This window comes from Bidens hawaiensis, unplaced genomic scaffold, assembly GCF_021521415.1.
Source record: "Bidens hawaiensis isolate Kalapana, Puna unplaced genomic scaffold, B.hawaiensis_p1.1 tig00007800_1, whole genome shotgun sequence".
NCBI classification, from domain to species: Eukaryota; Viridiplantae; Streptophyta; class Magnoliopsida; order Asterales; family Asteraceae; genus Bidens; species Bidens hawaiensis.
Genome location: NW_027491541.1, coordinates 716,159 through 736,389, shown reverse-complemented (window position 1 = coordinate 736,389; position 20,231 = coordinate 716,159). Strand labels below are relative to the sequence as shown.

The following is a 20,231-nucleotide window of genomic DNA, read 5'->3' as shown; positions in this document are numbered from 1 at the left end:
GGGCGTTTTGTTTACGATAACCCATACGATGCTGACTACATCCTGTACATGGCAATAGGTTGATGATGATGCTGATGATGATGATGATGCTGTTGACGATGATGATGACACTGATAACGAGATATATGTTACCCGTATGATCAACGCCGACTACGATAGCCTATACAATGACCACGCTGATTACCTGCACGTCTGATGATGATACAGTTTCATGGTGACGGTGATCGATGATTATGATGATGATAACCACTCTAATACATTATAATGATGATAACTTTTTGATGTTGATCATCATCATAACACATACGGTGATGATGCTAACCTAGAAGATGATAATGATACAAAACTACATACTTATTCATTATGATAATGATAACACTAGAATGTTATGAGCTTTTATATTACGAAGTTGTAAATCTTATTCAGAAAATCTTACTAATTGTTCAATAATGGATAAAATTTTAATTTTATTTAGAAAATACGATTTATTAAACGAACTTAACTTTTAACGAAATTTATACCGGAATGTTAGTAAAAAAAAACTAAAAGTAAGACTATGTTTTTATACTATTTTTTTTAAAAAGTTAAATATAATAAGTTATAAAACAAAAACCAATCTCAATGATAAAACCCCTTTACTTCAAAACCTTAAATCGACTTCTAACTTCTCTTTACTGTAAGAATATTTGTAATTCGTATTTACTGTAATTCGTAGACATCGCTTATCCTGGTAAGAACATATAGACTCGTCTAACATAAAAATGCAACGTCTCAATAATGGAGTTAAGTTCCTAGTAGATATCGACAACGATTCCATGAGTAGGATGGTATGTTAATGTTATCTGGTTAATTTTTTTTATGTAACATTTTACAGTTTTGCAACATATACATTCTAAGAACATTTTTTGTGTTACTTATAGCTCATTCCTAAAGCTGTTCAACCAATGTTTGCTGAAATGAAATCGAATACCGGCTGTTATTTGATTTATGATCAAAGTGGTAAAACGTTTTCTGTAGTTATGATCAAAGTACTTGATTTCTTTTATTTTGGAACCGGTTGGACTGAATTAATCAGAGAATGTTGTATAGAAGATGGAACATATGTTGTTTTTGAGCTTAAGTCAACATCTATGTTGAATATGTTTACTTTCAAAAGAAATGTAAATGATCAATCCGGTACTATGATATGTATTCCTGTCTGAAACCGACACGTCCATTACTTGGTAAGTTTTAATTTCTGTTTCTAATGATTGTTTCCAAATTCAAATGTCTTTTAATTAACATGTTTAACAGGATTTCCTTGAGTGGTACGTGATTCAAGAATTTGGTGAAAATTGCATGAATTAGCTTTTCGAGCTTATTGCTCTAGATAGATTTATGTTTAAAGTTTGATGTCTTTGGGATGGAATGGGTTGTAGTCTAGAGGATGGATGGATTGAGGTTTTTAAACAAACCAACTTGAAAGGTGGTTTGTTTGTTGTGTTTGAAGTCATATCAGATTTTACATTTCATATTAATGTATTTCATGAAGATGGCATAGAATTTATCCTTCCTGGTCCAAATAAGCTGTTTCTCAACTATCAATTAAGCAATCAAGGTAGTTCCTCCCAAAACCCAATTCATCTTAATGAGCAAAACGATGACTCTAAAACGTCTTCCACATGAACGTCACCAAGAAATTGGTAAGTTGAATTTTTAAATTTCTTTTTTATTTACAAGTATATTCGTTTAAATTTTAACTTTATAATATATTTGAAATTGCTTTTCATAACGTCTTCCGGGTCACATTGCTACCAAGATTGATGCCTATGATGGAATGCTAATCACTTTGGTTAATCCCAAAGGTCATAAAAAAATTGAAACTTCATGGTGAAGTGTCGGAACTGAAATTCAGATATTGTTTACCAAAATAGAAAAACTTCAAGGAGGAAAATGAATTACAGATTGGTGATAAGTGCAGATTTGAATATGACTTCAATGAAGGTACTTTGTTAGTTTCAAAAGTTGATTAGTGATTTGGTGATGTGTTTGGTGATTTTTGGAATATTTGTGATTTGGTCACTTTGGGAAATATATGTATGGTTGTATTGATACACTTTTTAGTTTATTATGTTGAATGTGGGTTGGTTAGTTTTTAAATGCTTTACTTTTATAGTCTCTTGTAACATCTATTTTGTTATTCACTCTTATTTTGTTTCATGGGATGTATTGTAATGGTGCATTTTGTATAAAAACTTTTAATGAATTGTAATTATTGAGTATCTTAAAACAAATCGTAAAAACAAAAAAACACTTTGTTGAAAACGCTTGTGATACGCTTATTAAATCGTAAACAACACTTGGTTAAATCTAAAAATAAAACAAAAAATAATTTGTTAAAAAACACTATTACCCTTGTAACACGCTAATGTACATAAACATATATAAATATCCTAATATGCTAGTAATAACCTTATCCCCTTTAATTTATATTAAAAACCATCTTCTATCAAAGTGTCTATTTTCAGCCACAGGTTCTCTACCGTAAAAACTATGGCAAAAATCTATTGGTTCTTAATTAAAAGGGAGGCAAAACTCAAAAAGATCCAAAATATTGGCTCCAAATATTCAAAAACTCCAAATTACATTTAACTCTCCGAAAATCAAATTACTCTCCAAATTATTAAAAAACTTTTTCACTCCACAAATTAGTCAGACGACACAATCGAAGAAGAACAATCGAAGATAAAGCTTATATATGAAAAAATCGAAGAAGAACATGTTTTATACTCCGATGAGGAAGCCAACGACGACGAAGACGCTCAATCAGACAACACTGAAGGCTACTCCAGCGAGGAAGCCAACGACGATGACAGTCAAGTAGACGCTGATATAGCGACGATGGCTATCGAACCCATCAATAGTTTTGCTACTACGATAAAATATACCAGGGGGTTGACGAGGTTACCTAAGCTACGTACCGATTATGCAAAATCTGGAGGTGTCAGACTGGCAGTGGAGTTTGATAATCTGGGTAGGTTCACTGGCCAAACCAGATCAAAGTTTGCAAGTTTTTTAGGGGATGTTGTAAGGGAAATAGTTGGCTTGAGACATTTAAGTTGGAGGGAGGTCACAAAGGAACTTAGAGATAAACTGTGGGAACAAATAACGGTTATTCGGTTATTTTTATATGTGCATTTTATATATGTTTAATGCAGAAATATTTTGAGAAGTAACTTACCTTTACTGTATTATATTATGCAGAAATATTTTGAGATTGAGGCGTGTCATAGGCCTTCTATGATGAATCGGCTCGGACACCTTCTTTGGGATTTCCGAAGAAAAAGTATGCCAAATACATTATGCCGAACATCGGTAAACCTCTGAAGCTGAAGGCGATACCCAAGGGACACAGGACGATGATCAGGCAAGAAGACTAGGATCGCTTCGTTGAGTACACACGATCAGAGCAGTTTAAGGTATAAATCCTCTACTCTGCAAACGTAGATTGATCGAGTATATATGGTTTATGTTTTTTTAAATATAATGAAATGATTATAATATGTGGTTGAAGAAAAAATCGGCTTCATCAAAGGGAGCTCGAGCAAAGAATGTTTTTGATCATCACATGGGACGAGGGGGTTATACCTACCTTCGAGAGAAACTGGTAATCACCGTCAGCTGCTTTCTCTCTAGTTCAGTGATTTGTTGGTTATGTGTCTAATGAATGTCCGTCAGCTGCTTTCTCTTGAATATTTTACAAGGTCAAAAAGAAGGAAACTGAACCGGATGAGTTTCTCGGCCGTGCATTAATGTGGATGAAAGCAAGGGAGGAAAAAGATGGTGCATACAAGAATGCTGTTGTCGAAGGCGTGGCAACCAAATTAGTATGTTTTAGTATTAAACTTTTTAAATCATGATAAAGTCAATTCATTGCCTTATATTGGTGTCAAACAAACTTGAGTCTGTCTAACTTGTCTCAACACTTGATGCGGATACATAAGCGTGTTACTAGCGTATTAGAATATATATATATATATATGTTTTTGTACATAAGCGTGTTACAAGCGTAATAGACTCGTTTGAACAAATATATAACATATTTTAACATAATCGTTTACAAAGTGTTTATTTACTTACAGTAGTTCATGAAATATGACATTTTATGCTTGTAAGGAATCGGCAGTTTGACATTTGTTTTCTTGCAGGTTCAGCATGAGGAGCAGATCGCCTCCGGAGCCCTTACACTTGAACCGTGCACAGATGCCGTCACCTTAGTGCCTGGCAAAGAGAAAGGTGGGTTTTTTAAAGGGATTGGGTACGGATTGACAACAGGTAATATTGGGGTGTGAGTCGGGTAAAAGGCTCATTTAAGCAACGGATTGCCCAACTTGAGTATGAGGCGGTGCAGAGAGATGAAGTGGTGAACAGGTTGACAACTCTACTTGAATCACGAATGCTATGCTAGCAAGCCATGAGAAGGAACAGTTAGCATTTGAGGCCAGGTTCAGACATCTCGAAGGTTTGTTGCCGCAAATGTCGGCAAGTTAAGTAATGACGTATGCTACATATTAACTAATGCATTCGATATACATAATTGGCACTGTTTTTGTCACAATTCGTAGGTAATTCCTGTTCCCAATTAGGTTGGTTCTAACCAAAGTACTAGTGCTGTGGCGCAAAATAAAATGCTAAAACTAGTAACTATCTGACAGTTTCATTATTTATTACAACTTTCCATGTGATTTTTCATTTTCCATAACCTAATAAATTTATTTGTAGGCCAGTTATGTGGGAAACATCTTAACCTCAGGTGAGGCTGTGCAACAAGAATCCGCTACTCAGGTTAGCATTTGACAGTTTGATTGATTTTTTTAATAATTAACTTTCCATGTGAGTGTGCTGATTTTGCATAAGTTAATTGTAGGCCAAGTCCGTGGATAAAATAGTTGTCGAAATGGTACCCACTCCCCATATCGCGACATCAGAAAGTATTTTACAATTTCTGTACTTTTTATAATTCATTTCCAATGTGAGTGTGCTCATTTTCTATTACCCAATTGCAGGCCAAGTCCGTGGAAAAAAATGTTGACCAAACGGTAGTCGATCCCCATAGCGCGACATCAGTAAGTATTTGGCAATTTCAGTTTTTATATTTTATAACCTAATAAGTCTAAGAATTCCAATTTCTTTTATACTACCAATGAAGCCTGTAGAGAACAATGTTGACGAAACATCAACACAACTACACCACACTCCGGATAGTAACGGCTCGAAAAAACCATCATTAGTATTTGTCAATTTCAGTTTTCACTTTAAATGTTGATTGATTTCCATCCATAAGCTGATTCATTGAATGGTTTTAGGTAAAACAGAGAAGCCGTAAAAGAAAAGTTGATGTATCTATGGATGAAGCTTCCCCACCTGCTGAAATAAAGGTATGTACTGCGCGAAACATTGTTAGTTTCCCACCAACATGGCATATCCATGGGTATGTACTTATATATTGACTTCAACATGGCATATCCATTGTTAATTTCACATGCTTGTTTATAGGTGTATGAGTGTTGTTTGTGTGTGCATGACAAGCGTAACAAGGTGGCACGTGGTACAGTTCATTGGTCACTGGCTCCACAACAGTTGCATGGAAAACCAATCCCAGAGGGTTGCTATAAAGTTAGTATTGATGAAGCCATAAAGGAACAAGCAATTATTCCTTGTGAGGTAGGTGAAATTGTGACTGTTGGCAACGCAACTAGTACTTTTGTTGCTTGGCCAGAACACCTAATCTTATGTGACCAGGAGGTTTGTTCCCTTTTAACTTAACCGAATAAATATCTATGTTCATTTTCATTTAGTTTAAAAAATGAACACTTGTGTTCGTTTATGTTCGTTTGTTTATAATCTAAACTAACGTAATTGAACAAAGATAAACGAACATAAACAAACTTCCCGTCGAGAGGTTCACGAACAGTTAAACGAACGTTTGGTTCGTTTGCAGGCCTACTATTTTGTTCTATTCAATTACAAAATATAACATTAATTATACATATTTGTTTTTCATATTCTGTTGTTCCAGCTACCACCACTCCCATCCTCAAAAGAACCAGACAGAGCTGGCAAGAAGGCAAAGGCAAAGTACACAATGATAGACAAGGTGACCAAACAGAAGACAAGGAGCAGTGCCAAGAAAACCGACGCCTTAGCTAGTATATAGGTAGTCGTTATTGTTGTATTTTGTAAGTTATTTTGCATATACATTTTCTTAAGTGAATATTATTGTTAATATAATTTGTTTCTAATTGTGTTTTGTCGTGCTTGCTTATAGCTGTTTTATATTACTGCACAAAAAATATAAATAATTATATATTGCCTAATTACTTACAATTTGGCCACATAGAACACATTAAATAGGTGTGGCCAAAAGTAAGACAATAGCCACACCTGAAATTACAAAAAATTAGAGTCTATAAATGACCATTAGCCACAACAAAAACATTTTTGTGTGATGAAAGGGTACCAAAAACATTGGCCACACTTTCATCAGTTGGTTTTTGTTTGTGTGGCGGAACGAGATTAAACGTCATTGGAAAAATCACTATGTGTGACGAAAAGTATGATAATAGCCACACTTTATATTACAAAAGTATTATGTGTGACAAATGGTAAGACAATGGCCACACCACAAACTACAAAAGAGTGTTTGAGTGGCAACTTCACCTTTTTAGCCACATTGACAATAACCTCCAGTGTCTATATGATATGTTTGGCCACACAATACATCACTATGTGTGATGAAAAGTTTGACAATAGCCACACTTTAAATTACGAATAGCATTATGTGTGACAAACAGTAAGACAATGGCCACACCACAAACTACAAAAGCGTTTTTGACTAGCAATTTCACATTTTTAGCCACATTGACAATAACCTCCAGTGTCTATAAGATATGATTAGCCACACTATACCTCACTATGTGTGACAAAAAGTTTGACAATAGCCACAATGTTAATTACGAATAGCATTATGTGTGACAAACGGTAAGACAATAGCCACACCACAAACTACAAAAGAGTTTTTGACTAGCAAGTTCACATTTTTAGCCACATTGACAATAACCTCCAGTGTCTATATGATATGATTAGCCACACAGTACCTCACTATGTGTGACGAAAATTTTGACAATAGCCACTCTTTTTAAATTACGAATAGCATTATGTGTGACAAACGGTAAGACAATGGCCACACCACAAACTACAAAAGAGTTTTTGACTAGCAAGTTCACATTTTTAGCCACATTGACAATAACCTCCAGTGTCTATATGATATGATTAGCCACTCAGTACCTCACTATGTGTAATGAAAAGTTTGACAATAGCCACACTTTAAATTACGAAAAGCATTATGCGTGACAAACGGTAAGACAATAGCCACACTATAATCTACAAAGGAGTGTTTAAGTGGCAAGTAAACATATTTAGCCACTTTTGATGTAATATCCAGTGTCTATATCATATAATTAGCCACTCTATTATTAAATTTAAGTGGCCATTTCTTTGCTATATCCACACGGTATAGGCCACAATGCAAGCTTAATACAACCCTATTGGCCACATTATTGTAAAATTCATGTGGCTGAAATATTAATTCACGTGGCTATATACGTGCAATGGTCACTCATAGTAAATAGTCATGTGACCATTTTCTACCATTTAGCCACACTTATTGGAGAGGTTTCTTGATGGCCAGCAACTAATGCCTGTACCCTTTAGCCACACTTATTACCAGATAAGGCCACTAAAAACTGTGTGTGGCCATATCATACCCACGGTGTCATGACCTTTGGCCACATATGACCTGAACCAAATGTGTGTGGCTAAAGGCCTACGGCCACACTTTTTTCGTGTGACCAAAGGTCAACTCTCACGTAGTGCATAACTTATGCATGTTCTTTTATGATGTCCACCCAGACTCGTGTTGATTAGCGATTTGTCAGATAGGCATTTCCTTAGATTAAATACGTGGAATGTGTCACTTATATTAACTGTCGGAGGTAATTCGAGCCTACACACAATTGGACCAGCTTGATTGGCGATTTCAAAAGAGTCCAATATAATGAATACTTCCCTCTAGCTTAGCTTAGTAATGTGATAGTTGAAATTTGTTTTTTCTTTATAAGGCTCCCAATGGAGGAATTGTAATGCTGGAAATAATTGCTTAAAGAAAACAAGCCAATGGTAGGCGAGTATTTCATAGATTCTTGGAGAGTTAACCCGATCCTTCATATAGAAAGCCATATTAGAGTTCAAATGCACCTGTAAATTCAAAATTATGTTCTAGAACCATTATTGTCAATTTACCTTATAAGATTACTCTAGCATTCTTTCCGTCGGAAATCAATCATTTCTCATCTTACCTTTTTCCTGATGGGTATAGAATTAACTAATCAATTTACTATTACCTAGAGAGTGTCGTGCTTACTTAAGTGTTTGTGGGAATTCGTTTATGAAATAAGGGAAAATGACTCCCACTTTTATTGAGGAATTTATTGTTGTTGCATAAGTTCATATGGCTTGTGGTATTCTGTCTTAATCCTTGTGCATTTTAAACATTCACTGCTCTACACTATAATTTCTCTTTTAATCTTAGCTTACTAATACGGTCTTTGGAGGTTTTCGTAGAATCTTGATGAATTGAGCATCTATTATGCGTTCGTCTAATACTAATTCACATGAATCTTCATATAAAGGCATCTAGACTCTATTCAATCGGTTTTAGATTTCTCTTTCTTCAAGGCTTTGCCTTGTACCTTTCCAATCTAAGTTGTAAGGATTGTTTGAAACGTTAATCCCAACGTACATATAAGGCTTTTCTTTTCTACTCAATCATTAGCTACAATATTCATTTTACCAACGTAGTAACGAATATCGCAATTGTAACCATTGAGTAGTTCTACTTCAATGGACTGCCACATATTGAGTTTTATTTGTTCTACAGTACATAGAAAGCTCTTATGGTTGGTGTACTTTGTTCCATAAAGATGATATCTTCAAGTCTTAAGAGTAAAAACAACAACTCATAGCTCTAAAATATGAGTGGTATAATGCTTCTTATGCACATTGAGTTATCATTATGCATAGCTATTGTCTTTTGTCTTTTTGCATAAGCATGCATCCAAAACCTAAGTGTAAAACATCGTCATAACTAAAAATCTATTTGTTCTTTCTGGGAGTGTCAAGATAGTGCATTACATAATTTTTGCTCAATAATTGAGAAGCTTCCTCTTATCTTTGTTTCATGCATATTTCTTATCCTTTTGGGAAAATGTTGTCAAAGGTCAAGCTAATCCTGACTATGCATCTCCAATAATTCCCAAAAAGGCCTAGAAATTGTCACATTTCGGTAGGAGACCTTGGTGTTTCCTGATCCTTAATTTATTCCATCTTTAATATACTTATAGGTTTACCTTTCTTACTAGTTATATTTCCAAGTCAATTTACCAAATCTAGAAGTCATACTTAGAGATTTTTCTGCATACAATTTTCCATTCTTTAGCTATTATCAATTTTTGTTCTTGAATTTTCTTGGTTTATGAATAAATATGCTTATATCATCCTGGTAGTATTTGCATATCCTATTCACGATAATCAAGAACATTGTGACTCATTTGTCAATTCGACTGGTATGACTTATAAACTTATAATGGCCCTATCGTATTTCTAGAAAGTCTTCTTCTATTGATATTTAGTTGGTAAATTGATCTTCGGGTACGGATCTGGTCCATCTTGAAACTAATTGAATAGTTCATCAATTCTCAATAATGAGCATCGAATTTTAATGGCATGTTTCTTCAGTTCCTAGAGTTGTTTGGATATATTTCTAGATATCGGTGCGTCATCTTGTACAAGATCAAGTCTAAAGTCAATCTGTCTTGACGAGAATTATCCAGGTACATCTATGGAGAAAACTTCTAGATAATCTTGAATTGTAGGTATATCTTAAGGTGTAGGTTATTCTTCATGCAATAGCTTGCGTGTCTTGGTAACAATCCTCAATTTGGTATCACACTAATCACTATGGGTCACTCATTATAAAAACAACATTGGGTTTGCTTCTTTCTAGCTAACGAATTTCTTGTTTGCTTATTGCTATCTATAGAATTTCTTGTTTACCTAATTTTAACTTAATGTATACTATTGGGTTATAATAACTCTTGGAAGCATTACAGACACCTTCGATCTTATTCTTCCTAGTGGATTTCATATAGTATCTTAATTGTTAGTGTCTTCACTTGCACTACGTCCTTAGTTCCGTTGCTTCAATATAGTGTTAATGTAGTGTGTGATTTATTGAGCAAATTTTTCAATAAAGGTTTATAACTTAGATCTTCTAATGGTAGATGTTTGTTTTAATTTGGGTGGTTTATTGTCATTTATATTATTTTTGGATAGCAGAAATAGACAAAGGTCATTATTAATTATTGAAGGTGTGTGAATAAATATAGGATATTCACAACCACATAATAATAAATAAATCAACCCAAAAGATTATCGTGATAATGGAAAATTATCTTACTTGTTTAGAGGTACTAAAATAACTACTAAATAGGTGTGAATATGCATTAGCACCAATCAAAAGTTTTTAAATTTTCCTTACCAAAATATCTAAGCTATATGATATCTATCTAGAGTAATATAAGGGAATTACTAGAAGTCTAATTATTCCATAGATAGGTTCTAAGAGTTAAAACAACAACAATATCCATAATGGAGTTACGCATCATGAGAATCTGGAGAGGTATTCACATAGTCATCCTTAGCAACGATTTCAAACAGATCTTGTGTAGGAAGATGAAATATGGCTTAAGAATAGTGGGAAATAGGCTCTAGGAGTGTATCAATAATTTCTCTAAAAGGAATATAAAGATCCAAAGAAAAGGTATGGCACCGTACATAATTATTGACACAACAGAAGTCGTTGGGGGCGGTCCTTAGACTTACTGTCGATGGTACGAATTTTGATAATAGTGTGTGAACTAGGCTTTTGTGACATGTTACATAATCCGTACTAAGTAATTGCTAGTAAATAAAATAATTAATAAATATAATATAGTAATAACTTCCAATTTAACGTATTAATAATTAAAATTCACTTCATCCATGTGTACCTTTTTGCTTCACGCGACGAGGAAGAGGGCGCATGTTTGAATATCCGGTTGTAGTTTAGAAAAATCAATATTTTCTAATTCTCTATAACGATCGGCTCTGATATCAACTTCTGTCACACTCCGAAAACCTTAACTTAAATAACGGAAGACTTTTGACCAAGTCTTTCGGGTTGTGACAATTGCTGTTTGCCAATCATAATAAAATATAGTATAGTAATAATAAATAGTAATAATCAAAGTTTGACTTTTCCAAGAAACTTTATTATTATTAAGTAAAAGTCTACACGTGTATAAAAACACGGTTATTACATGTCCCATATTATTTCCCATATTCAAACACCGCCCGCCTCTTTTCCTTGATCGCCACAAAGCCATCAATTACCTGAAAAGCATATTAAAAATCGTTTGTCAACACATTGTGTTGGTGAGTTTCCCTTTATAATCAAAACAGTCCATATATATATATATATACATATATAATATAACTTTTATGCCGGAATAATCAATTTATCATGAAAACATAGCAAACGAACAAACGAACCTTCATTCACTTTATCATGAAAATATAGCAATCGAACATTTATTTACATAAATCTCACGGTATAGTGGTTTAGCGACCATTATACGTCAATAAGTTACCATAAGCAACGGAAGTATTTCAAAATCCATAATATATATATATATATATATATATATATATATAACGAAAACAACATCCATATAATGATCTCTCGTCATTATATACCGATATCAATTCGTGTGTAATTGTTACTACACCCCAGATGATATCAAAAACATCCCGTGTATAATGGTCTACCACCATTATAACACAAACCCGTGTGTAATGATCTAACGTCATTACATCACAAAAAAATAGGCATTTTATATTTTAAACAAATCGTGTGGTTGTAGACGAGAAAAGAATACAACATTACGTATGACTATCATAGTTGATAACCTGATACATACCAGACTCAAAATACGCCCACTTCTAACCCAACGTGATGGAAGTAGGGGGCTTCACCCCGATATATCTACCCATATTTCTGTGCCCCTTTCTAGGGTTAACCGTTATTTAGCCAACCAGACTCATCCTGCATTTTACACGGTTTGTAAAATAAAATGCCCTTAAAAATATAAATAAAATCAATATGTAATAAAGAATATGCTCCCCCCCCCAACAATTAAACAATTCCATTTAAAAACAAGAGGGTTCTTAGAGAAACTCATCTTTGGTAGGTACAACGTCAGATATATCCAAACACTTCATGTCCTATTATTATTATTATAGTAAATGTGTTTAATATATATATATATATATATTAAGTTGTTTGCTCAACTTAAAATATTTCACACAAACGTTTTAATTTTCTTTTAATGCTTACTTTATCTTTTTATTCGAATGATCCATTGGCGACTTTTAGTTTGTTTACGTCCAAGTTACGTTTTCATACAAGCATGCAAGACTTATACTTATCTTGATTAGCAACTAGCAGATATACATGTATGCAAGTACCACCAAATATTAACAACTATCATACTTTATTTATTCTAGCAAACTATGTATTCTTTAATTATATATATATATGTGTGTGTGTGTGTTTTAGTTGCAGGAATATTATAAAATTATAAGTTTTATTCTTATTGTGATTATGGTGTCGTTTTGTCGGTTTTGGTCGGTTTCGCATTTTAACGGCGAACCGGTTAACCTTTTGTGAAACTTTGAGTTTTAAACTGTTAAAAATACTTTTTATATGGTTTTAATCAAGTTTTCTTAGTTTTTCAATAAAAAATGATACGATTTTTATATTTGTTTCCATTTTCTTAAAAACGTCAATTTAAACGTTATCGTGTCGATTTTCGCGACATAAACGGTGTAGGTTCAGGATTTGCAATCTTGACCTTTTCTTATACTTTAACTTATGTTAAATATAAGAATTTTATGATTTTATGAGCTGTTTTAAAACGGTTCCGAAAACTCATGTCGGTCCACGTTAAAAGTCGAATTTTCCAACCGATAAGCAACCGACTCACAAACTAAACCAAACGAAACATGTTGAACACATTATGCATCAAATATAATAATTTTAAAACACTAAATTTTCCATATTTGAAAATATAGCAAAAAAATTTAATTTTAAGCAATTTCAAGTAACCATGTTCATCATATTTTAGTTTCATTTCATCATGTGTAGTAACTATAACTAAGCTAATCATTTAATTTTTGTCAAGTAATGTTTATAACACATGGAAATCATATTTTATCATCATGTAATCAACATAGCCATTTAAACATTAGTAAATTTTCAAATGCAAGTATTAGAATAACATGTACCTTAGGCAATATGACTTGTACATTTTCTATATGTCAACTTTTACTAATTGTTCACTTTAATAATCTATGTATTATTTATAACCAATTCAAGAATTCAAGAATCATTAAACAAGTTTCGGAATTAACAATCAAGTTCTATATTCTAGCATGTACCTAGACATTAAGATCATCATTCATGTAAGTTAACCCATATGATCACCTATAATCTTATTTTCAATACCTATTTCAAACAAACAATTTTACTAGTCAAATTTCATATCTTACCATTTTATCCCAATCAAAACTCCATATGCAAGTATTATCAAACTAAATAACATCAAAAACAAATTACAAGTATTCAACATAACCCTTCTTCAACAAAATACCCATATCTTATATTTTCTCTTTCCAAAATCTAAACCCGCTTTACTTATTTTTACAACTTAAAAACACCCAAAAAAATCATCAAATAATTCAAGTATTCAATCTAACATGTTTGTTTATAATCAAGGATCAAACATCAACAATCCATGACCCGAATGGGTTTTAATTCCAAGTATGTATATATGCATGTGGGTGTTTGGCTCACACACACACACACATTCATGATTCACCCAAGTTCCATTCTCTTAAGATTTGTTTGTTTTGTGTGAATTATTTCAAGAAGGCTAGAACAATCTTTAAGCATCTAAGATGAAAAACCCGTATAATGGTTACCTTGGGTTTTGGGAAGAAGATGATGATAATGCTCCCAAGTGGGTGCTTTAACTCCTACCCTTGCTTTTATCCCAACTCTAAATCCTCCTAGTTGCTAAAATCATTGTTTCTATGGGATGAGTTAGTGGGTTTGATAAAGTGTGGTGATGGTGATAGGGGTGGTGGTGGTCGGCAGTGGGGAGAGCGAGAAAGAGAGAGTGATGGGTTGATTTAAGATTCAAGATGGTTGTGTAGGATCTTGATGTTCTTTGATTTTAGGTGTGTTTTTCTTGGGTGTGTGATTACTTGAAAAAAAAACAAGATGGAAAGGATGGTGATGGTGGTGCCACAATATAGAGAAGAGAGTAGAGTAGCCTTGGTGAGTTGTTTTTGTTAAATTAGGTCATGTGTTAGTTTAGGTTGATTTGGCACATGGAAACTTCTCCAACTCATAAGTAGGTAATCATGACATATAAAACTATGGTTTGGGTTACTGTTTTGGTGGAGAGAAATTAAGAGGTGTGACATTTGTCATTTTCCGATTCGATTCGTTTTTTGCCTTCATATTGTAAACCGACCAGATTCGTATCCCGAACTCTTTGATATTATTAAAATGATAGATTTTATATTTCATAATCATCTCACGCTTGTCGGATCGCGAAAACACCTTTTACAGCTCTTAAAATGCTTCTATAACGCTCAAAACACCGCGAAACGAACTGCAGGGACCCAATCTGCCAAACAACCAAACCTGCTGACCAACCCACCCCCTAGCACGCCGCGCCACGTGGCCAGGGAGGCTAGGCTGGTCACGGGGCGCGGCCTAGTCCCTGCAGTAACCATAATTCGTTTTTTGTTGATATTATCACTTGTTGAACCTTTAAACCAATAAGAATGCTTGAAAATCTCTCAAAAGTGACTTTGTGGATAACCCTCTCACCTTATACTTCAAGACCAAAGATAATCCACCCATTCCAACCTACTCTTTCACATCAAACTCTCTCAAACAAAGTTCTAAGCTTCAACCTCCAAGTTCTTTCTTGTTTGACTTCTAAGAGTCAAACAAGAACCATTCTTTGATTCTAATTAACTCCATATAATAAAAGATTATTATTACAGCATATATATATATAATATTTACCCCTCGTTTCTTTCGGCTTTCACTTCTCCGGTCACGGTCGGTTGAGGTGATATGCTATAAGGCAAGGCTACATGGAGGATTATTATAATCATTGGCTAACAATCTAACTCGTTTAATGCTTACTAATCTTGTTTAATTTATGTTTATTTTAGTTTATAAATCATATTTAATGAGTTCCATGGTATTGGGTATGTGGTGATTACCCTCGGTCTTATCCCGAGTCGAGCACATAACCGAAACCGAACTCTCGCTTAAAAGCTTTGTTTGCTTAAATAGTTGAATAAACATATTGTATGTAAGTTTTGAATAATATACTTTCCAAAATCATTTTTATTATAAGTTCCATGGTATTGGGTATGTGGTGAGTATCCTCGGTTTCATTCCGAGTCAAGGAACGAACCAAAACCGAAATCTTGTTTAAACACTTTATTATGTCTTTGTAAACACTTTAAATTATGTTTAGGCTTATTATTAACGAATATAGACCTATTAATTTAGTGGGGGCCATAAGCAAGGTGGTCTCGAAGATATTAGCCAATCGGTTAAAGAAAGTGTTAGGATTAGTTTATTTTGATTCTCAATCGGCGTTCTTAAAGGGTAAAGTCATCCTTGACGGGCTTCTAATGGTGAACGAACTAATCTCTTGGGCCAACAGGTCAAAGTATAAGGCTTTCTTCATGAAGATAGATTTCGAGAAAGCTTATGATAACGTAAATTGGGATTTTCTGATGTCGATTCTGAACCAAATGGGTTTCCCTCCGATTTGGTGCAAGTGGATTTTTGGAATTCTTTCCTCGGCGAGATCTTACGTGTTAGTCAATGGGTCTCCTACTTTCGAGTTTCAATGTTACAAAGGAATGAGACAAGGAGATCCACCATCTCTTTTCTTTTCCTTGTTGTGATGGAAGCTCTATCTATGATGGTCAGTAAGGATGTTGAGGAAGGATTGCTTACGGGTTTTCAAACTCCTAACGGGGGGCCGATGATTTCACATCTATTATATGCAGATGATGCTATGATCTTAGGAGGGTGGTCTAAAGAGAATTTGGAGAAAATGAACAGGATTTTGAGGTGTTTCCATGTGTGCTCTGGCCTCAAAATTAATATCAAAAAATTGATTTTGTTTGGTTGTAATGTCAACAGTCAGGATATTGAGGAGATTGCCGGAGTGATTGGGTGTAAGTCGGGGAAGATGTCGTTTATTCATTTAGGTATTCTAGTATGGGCAAATATGAACAATGTTCACAACTGGAACGGGATAATAGATATTTTCGAGAAAAGACTGGCTGCTTGGAAGGCTCATTCGCTTTCTATTGGTGGGAGGGTCGTGTTAATTAAAGCGGTTCTAGAAAAGTCTTCCGGTTTATTACTTCTCCATTTTTAAAGTTCCGAACAAGGTTGTGGATATACTCGAAATAATTATGAAAAATTTTCTTTGGAGCGGGTCAAGTACGAACAACAAAATTCACTGGGTTGCGTGGGAGAGGGTGACCCTGCCAAAAGAAAAAGGTGGGCTTGGCATCTCAAGATTAACGGTTGTCAATATTTCGTTGTTGGCTAAATGGAGTTGGAGGTACAAGACGGAAGAGAATGGGATGTGGAAAAGAGTTATTGATTCCATACATAATAAAGTTAATGATCGGGAAGTGATTCCAGGCAAGAAAGGAAACACAGGAGTGTGGTTAACCATAGCAAAGACAATTAATAAGTTGAGTTGGGGAGGAAGCAAGATTGTTGATATGATTAAAGGAAAATTGGGAGATGGTCAAAAGATGCATTTCTGGACGGATAATTGGGTGGGAAACAGAAGAAGGAGGTGTGTCCCAACTTGTATAAGTTAACAATTTATGCAGGGTTAAATATCGGCTATGGAGAGATGAAGGCATATTCGGTTGGACCTGGGATTGGACCAGAATTCCAAGTTCAGCCCAAGAAAAGGAAGAGTGGGAGAAATATCTTAAATTAATGGTTGCAGCAGCCTGGAAGGAGGGGCCAGATGCTTGGGAATGGCTAGGAGACAAAGGTGGGGAATTTTCGGTAGGCTCTCTTAAAAGACTGATAGTTAAAAATAAATTTGTGGGGAATAATTATGTTATGAAGTGGAGTGAATGGGTCCCAAAGAAGTGTAACATTCATGCTTGGAGGGCCGAAATGGGTAGGATTCCTACTCGGGAGGCGCTTAGGCAAAGGAATATAAGAATTATGGATAGTGTTTGTGTTTTATACGAGACAGAGATAGAATCGGCGGATCATATCACCACGGGGTGTTTGGCTGCGACGGTTGTTTGGGAACATGTTAGTCGTTGGTGTAAAATTTCCCCTATTTTCGGTTAGAAACTTATTGGAACTTTACAAGACCATCGAGATTGGAGAGACTAAAAAAGAGGCGTTACACGGGATAGTTATCATAGCTTGTTGGAGAATCTGGAAAGCGAGGAATGGAAAGGTGTTCAATAGTAAGGTGGTTAATTTGGAGGAGATCATAGGAGATATTAAATCTCTTGGCTTTCTTTGGTTTAAAAACAAGTCAAAGAATAGATCGATAGAGTGGATGAATTGGTGTAGATTTGATTTCATGTAATTTGTTTGTTTTTTGTTTTGGTGTTTGAGTTGTTCTCCGGCTTGTGGAGTTGTTGCTTGGCCGTTTTTGTGTGCTTGGTGTTGGTTTGTTTATAAAAGTTCATAATTCGGAAAAAAACGACCCCTATAACATTCACTTTCTTCTAGAAACCTTAATTACAACACTTTTAAAACAATGACATTAAATATATTAATGACCAATAAAACTATTATATACTCTCAAATACCTCATTCGAAAAAAGTTGTGTAAGGCCCATTTTGTAGTTAGTCTTTCGTATTTGTATTTAATGTTTCGTTCATGTAAGATTAGCTAGTTGTACTTTGTCCATATGTCTGTTTGGGCCCAAGGCCATTTTGAATTGAGCCCAATGGACCGTAAATAATGAAAAGCTAGTGTATGAGCACACACACTATATATGTAACTCATACACACACAACCTTTTTGTCAATCTTATCCTCTTGTAACTCACAAACTCTCTCTTCTTTCCCTATTCTCATGGCAATAAGCATAACCAAACAAGATCCGAGATCTCGGTTCTCACTAGTGATATCCGCTAGCTAGTGTAGAAGTTGATCCAAGTAAACTAGTAATAGTGTTGTTAGATCCGGTCAAGGGACCTACAAGTTGTAAACTTCTTTTTCTTTTTTAACATGAATAAATCATCTTGGTTCATTTACATTAAAAATTAATCAAATATAAGTATTAACCATTTGATAGTAATATTAAATAAAAACCAACTAACAACTATTAAAAGTATAAGAAACATTATATTGTTTATATATACTAATTTAGAGCACATCACGCAACTTGGATTAAAACATAGAGGAATATTCAGTATTTAATAAATTAACATAATAATCAAATATTTACATAACATTTTGAAAAAAAAAAATCAAAATTTATTTGAATTTGTGCAAAACAAAGTTTGATTAAATTTACTAGAAATGTTCACTTGTGTGTTTCACAGTTGTTGTAAACAATGATAGTATGAGAAGTATAAAAATATAAAAGTAATGAACAAGGAATAGTAGCAAGAACATACAATCGTTGAATTCCTCATGAAAAGTCAGATCTATTTAAAGTAAGGATTTGCACGTTCAAGCATTCGAACTAGTAACGGTTTGTGATCAAAAATGGCTTGAAAGTCAATAGAATTCCAATTCCTTGGATCACATTCAACAAGAAAAATATCATTTGGTCTCCTGAAATTAATAAAAAAAAATATAAGCAAAAATAGTTTATATCCAACATGTTTAATAAGAAAGCCATATAATATGGGTTGATTTATTAAACATGTTTAATTTAATGGGTCATGTATACGTTGACATGTTAAATTATTTACAGCCTTTTAAGTCGCTTATTACAACTTGTGTACAACGTGTATAATTGATTATAGCTTGTTTACAACCTAACTAACGATTGAGTTTTTTTAGATAAATGAGTTAAATAGGACATGCGCACGTTACACGCCTTTATGTGTGTTAGGATTGATGTAACTAACACATAAATATACGAGTCTTGTCGGGTTCAATAATTCAAGTTGCCAACCCAACATGATTAACATGATTGACACTCTAGTCTTATCATTGTTGTTTGATTATGAGATATCCAAGGCCGGCCATGGACAGTGGCAGGGTAGTCGACCGTCACAGGCCCGACACCCCGTTAGGACCGAATTTTTTATTTCTTTTAAATTATATGTAATTTATGAAAAAAATTAAGTATAATCAATGTTTCAACACAATTGCATAACCACTAATTTGGTCTAGTGACAAATGGGTATACACCTAACTAAAAGGTTGCGGGTTTCAGTCTTGTTTGAGACATTTTAAGCTTATTTTTATACAAAGTTTTTTACTTTTTACACAACTCATATTATAATCAAATAAGCACATTTAAACTTAAATTTTAAATTGTTTAAACCCAATAAAAATGCTTCTTTTACTTCAGGCCAAAAAAAATTTTCTCATTTGGCCCAAAATTTTTTTGTCTTCTCCGAGCCAACCTTGGAGATCTCTGCGGAAGTAAGTTAAATATGATGGCTTTTTTTATATCATTTGCAAGCATTTAAGAACTTCAAAAATCGACCAAAGATCCCCAATGCGTTGTTGTTTTTATGTATCTAAACATATAAAGAGAAAAAATAGCATGTTCAAGTGAGGAAAATAATGAACATACCAGGAAGAAATGCTACATTTTGTCTCTTTTGGGACCATGACAAACTGCAAATATAGAGAAGGGAGATTTGTTTTGAGGCGGATTTTGGTCTAATTTGATAATTTAGTATATAAATCTAAAGATTATAAACAATTGAGTACTCACAGTGCTCCTCCACATGCAGGACCAATTGCT

The 20,231-nt window shown here is 34.1% G+C and overlaps 1 protein-coding gene across 1 annotated transcript; it reads left to right on the top strand.

Moving 5' to 3' along the window:
- The first annotated feature begins 16,217 nt into the window (after positions 1-16,217).
- LOC143636126 (uncharacterized) lies at positions 16,218-16,682 on the top strand. Its single transcript, XM_077103799.1, has 2 exons — positions 16,218-16,369; positions 16,442-16,682. Exons 1-2 carry the CDS (start codon positions 16,218-16,220, stop codon positions 16,680-16,682), a joined length of 393 nt encoding a protein of 130 aa, XP_076959914.1.
- Positions 16,683-20,231: the final 3,549 nt, after the last annotated feature.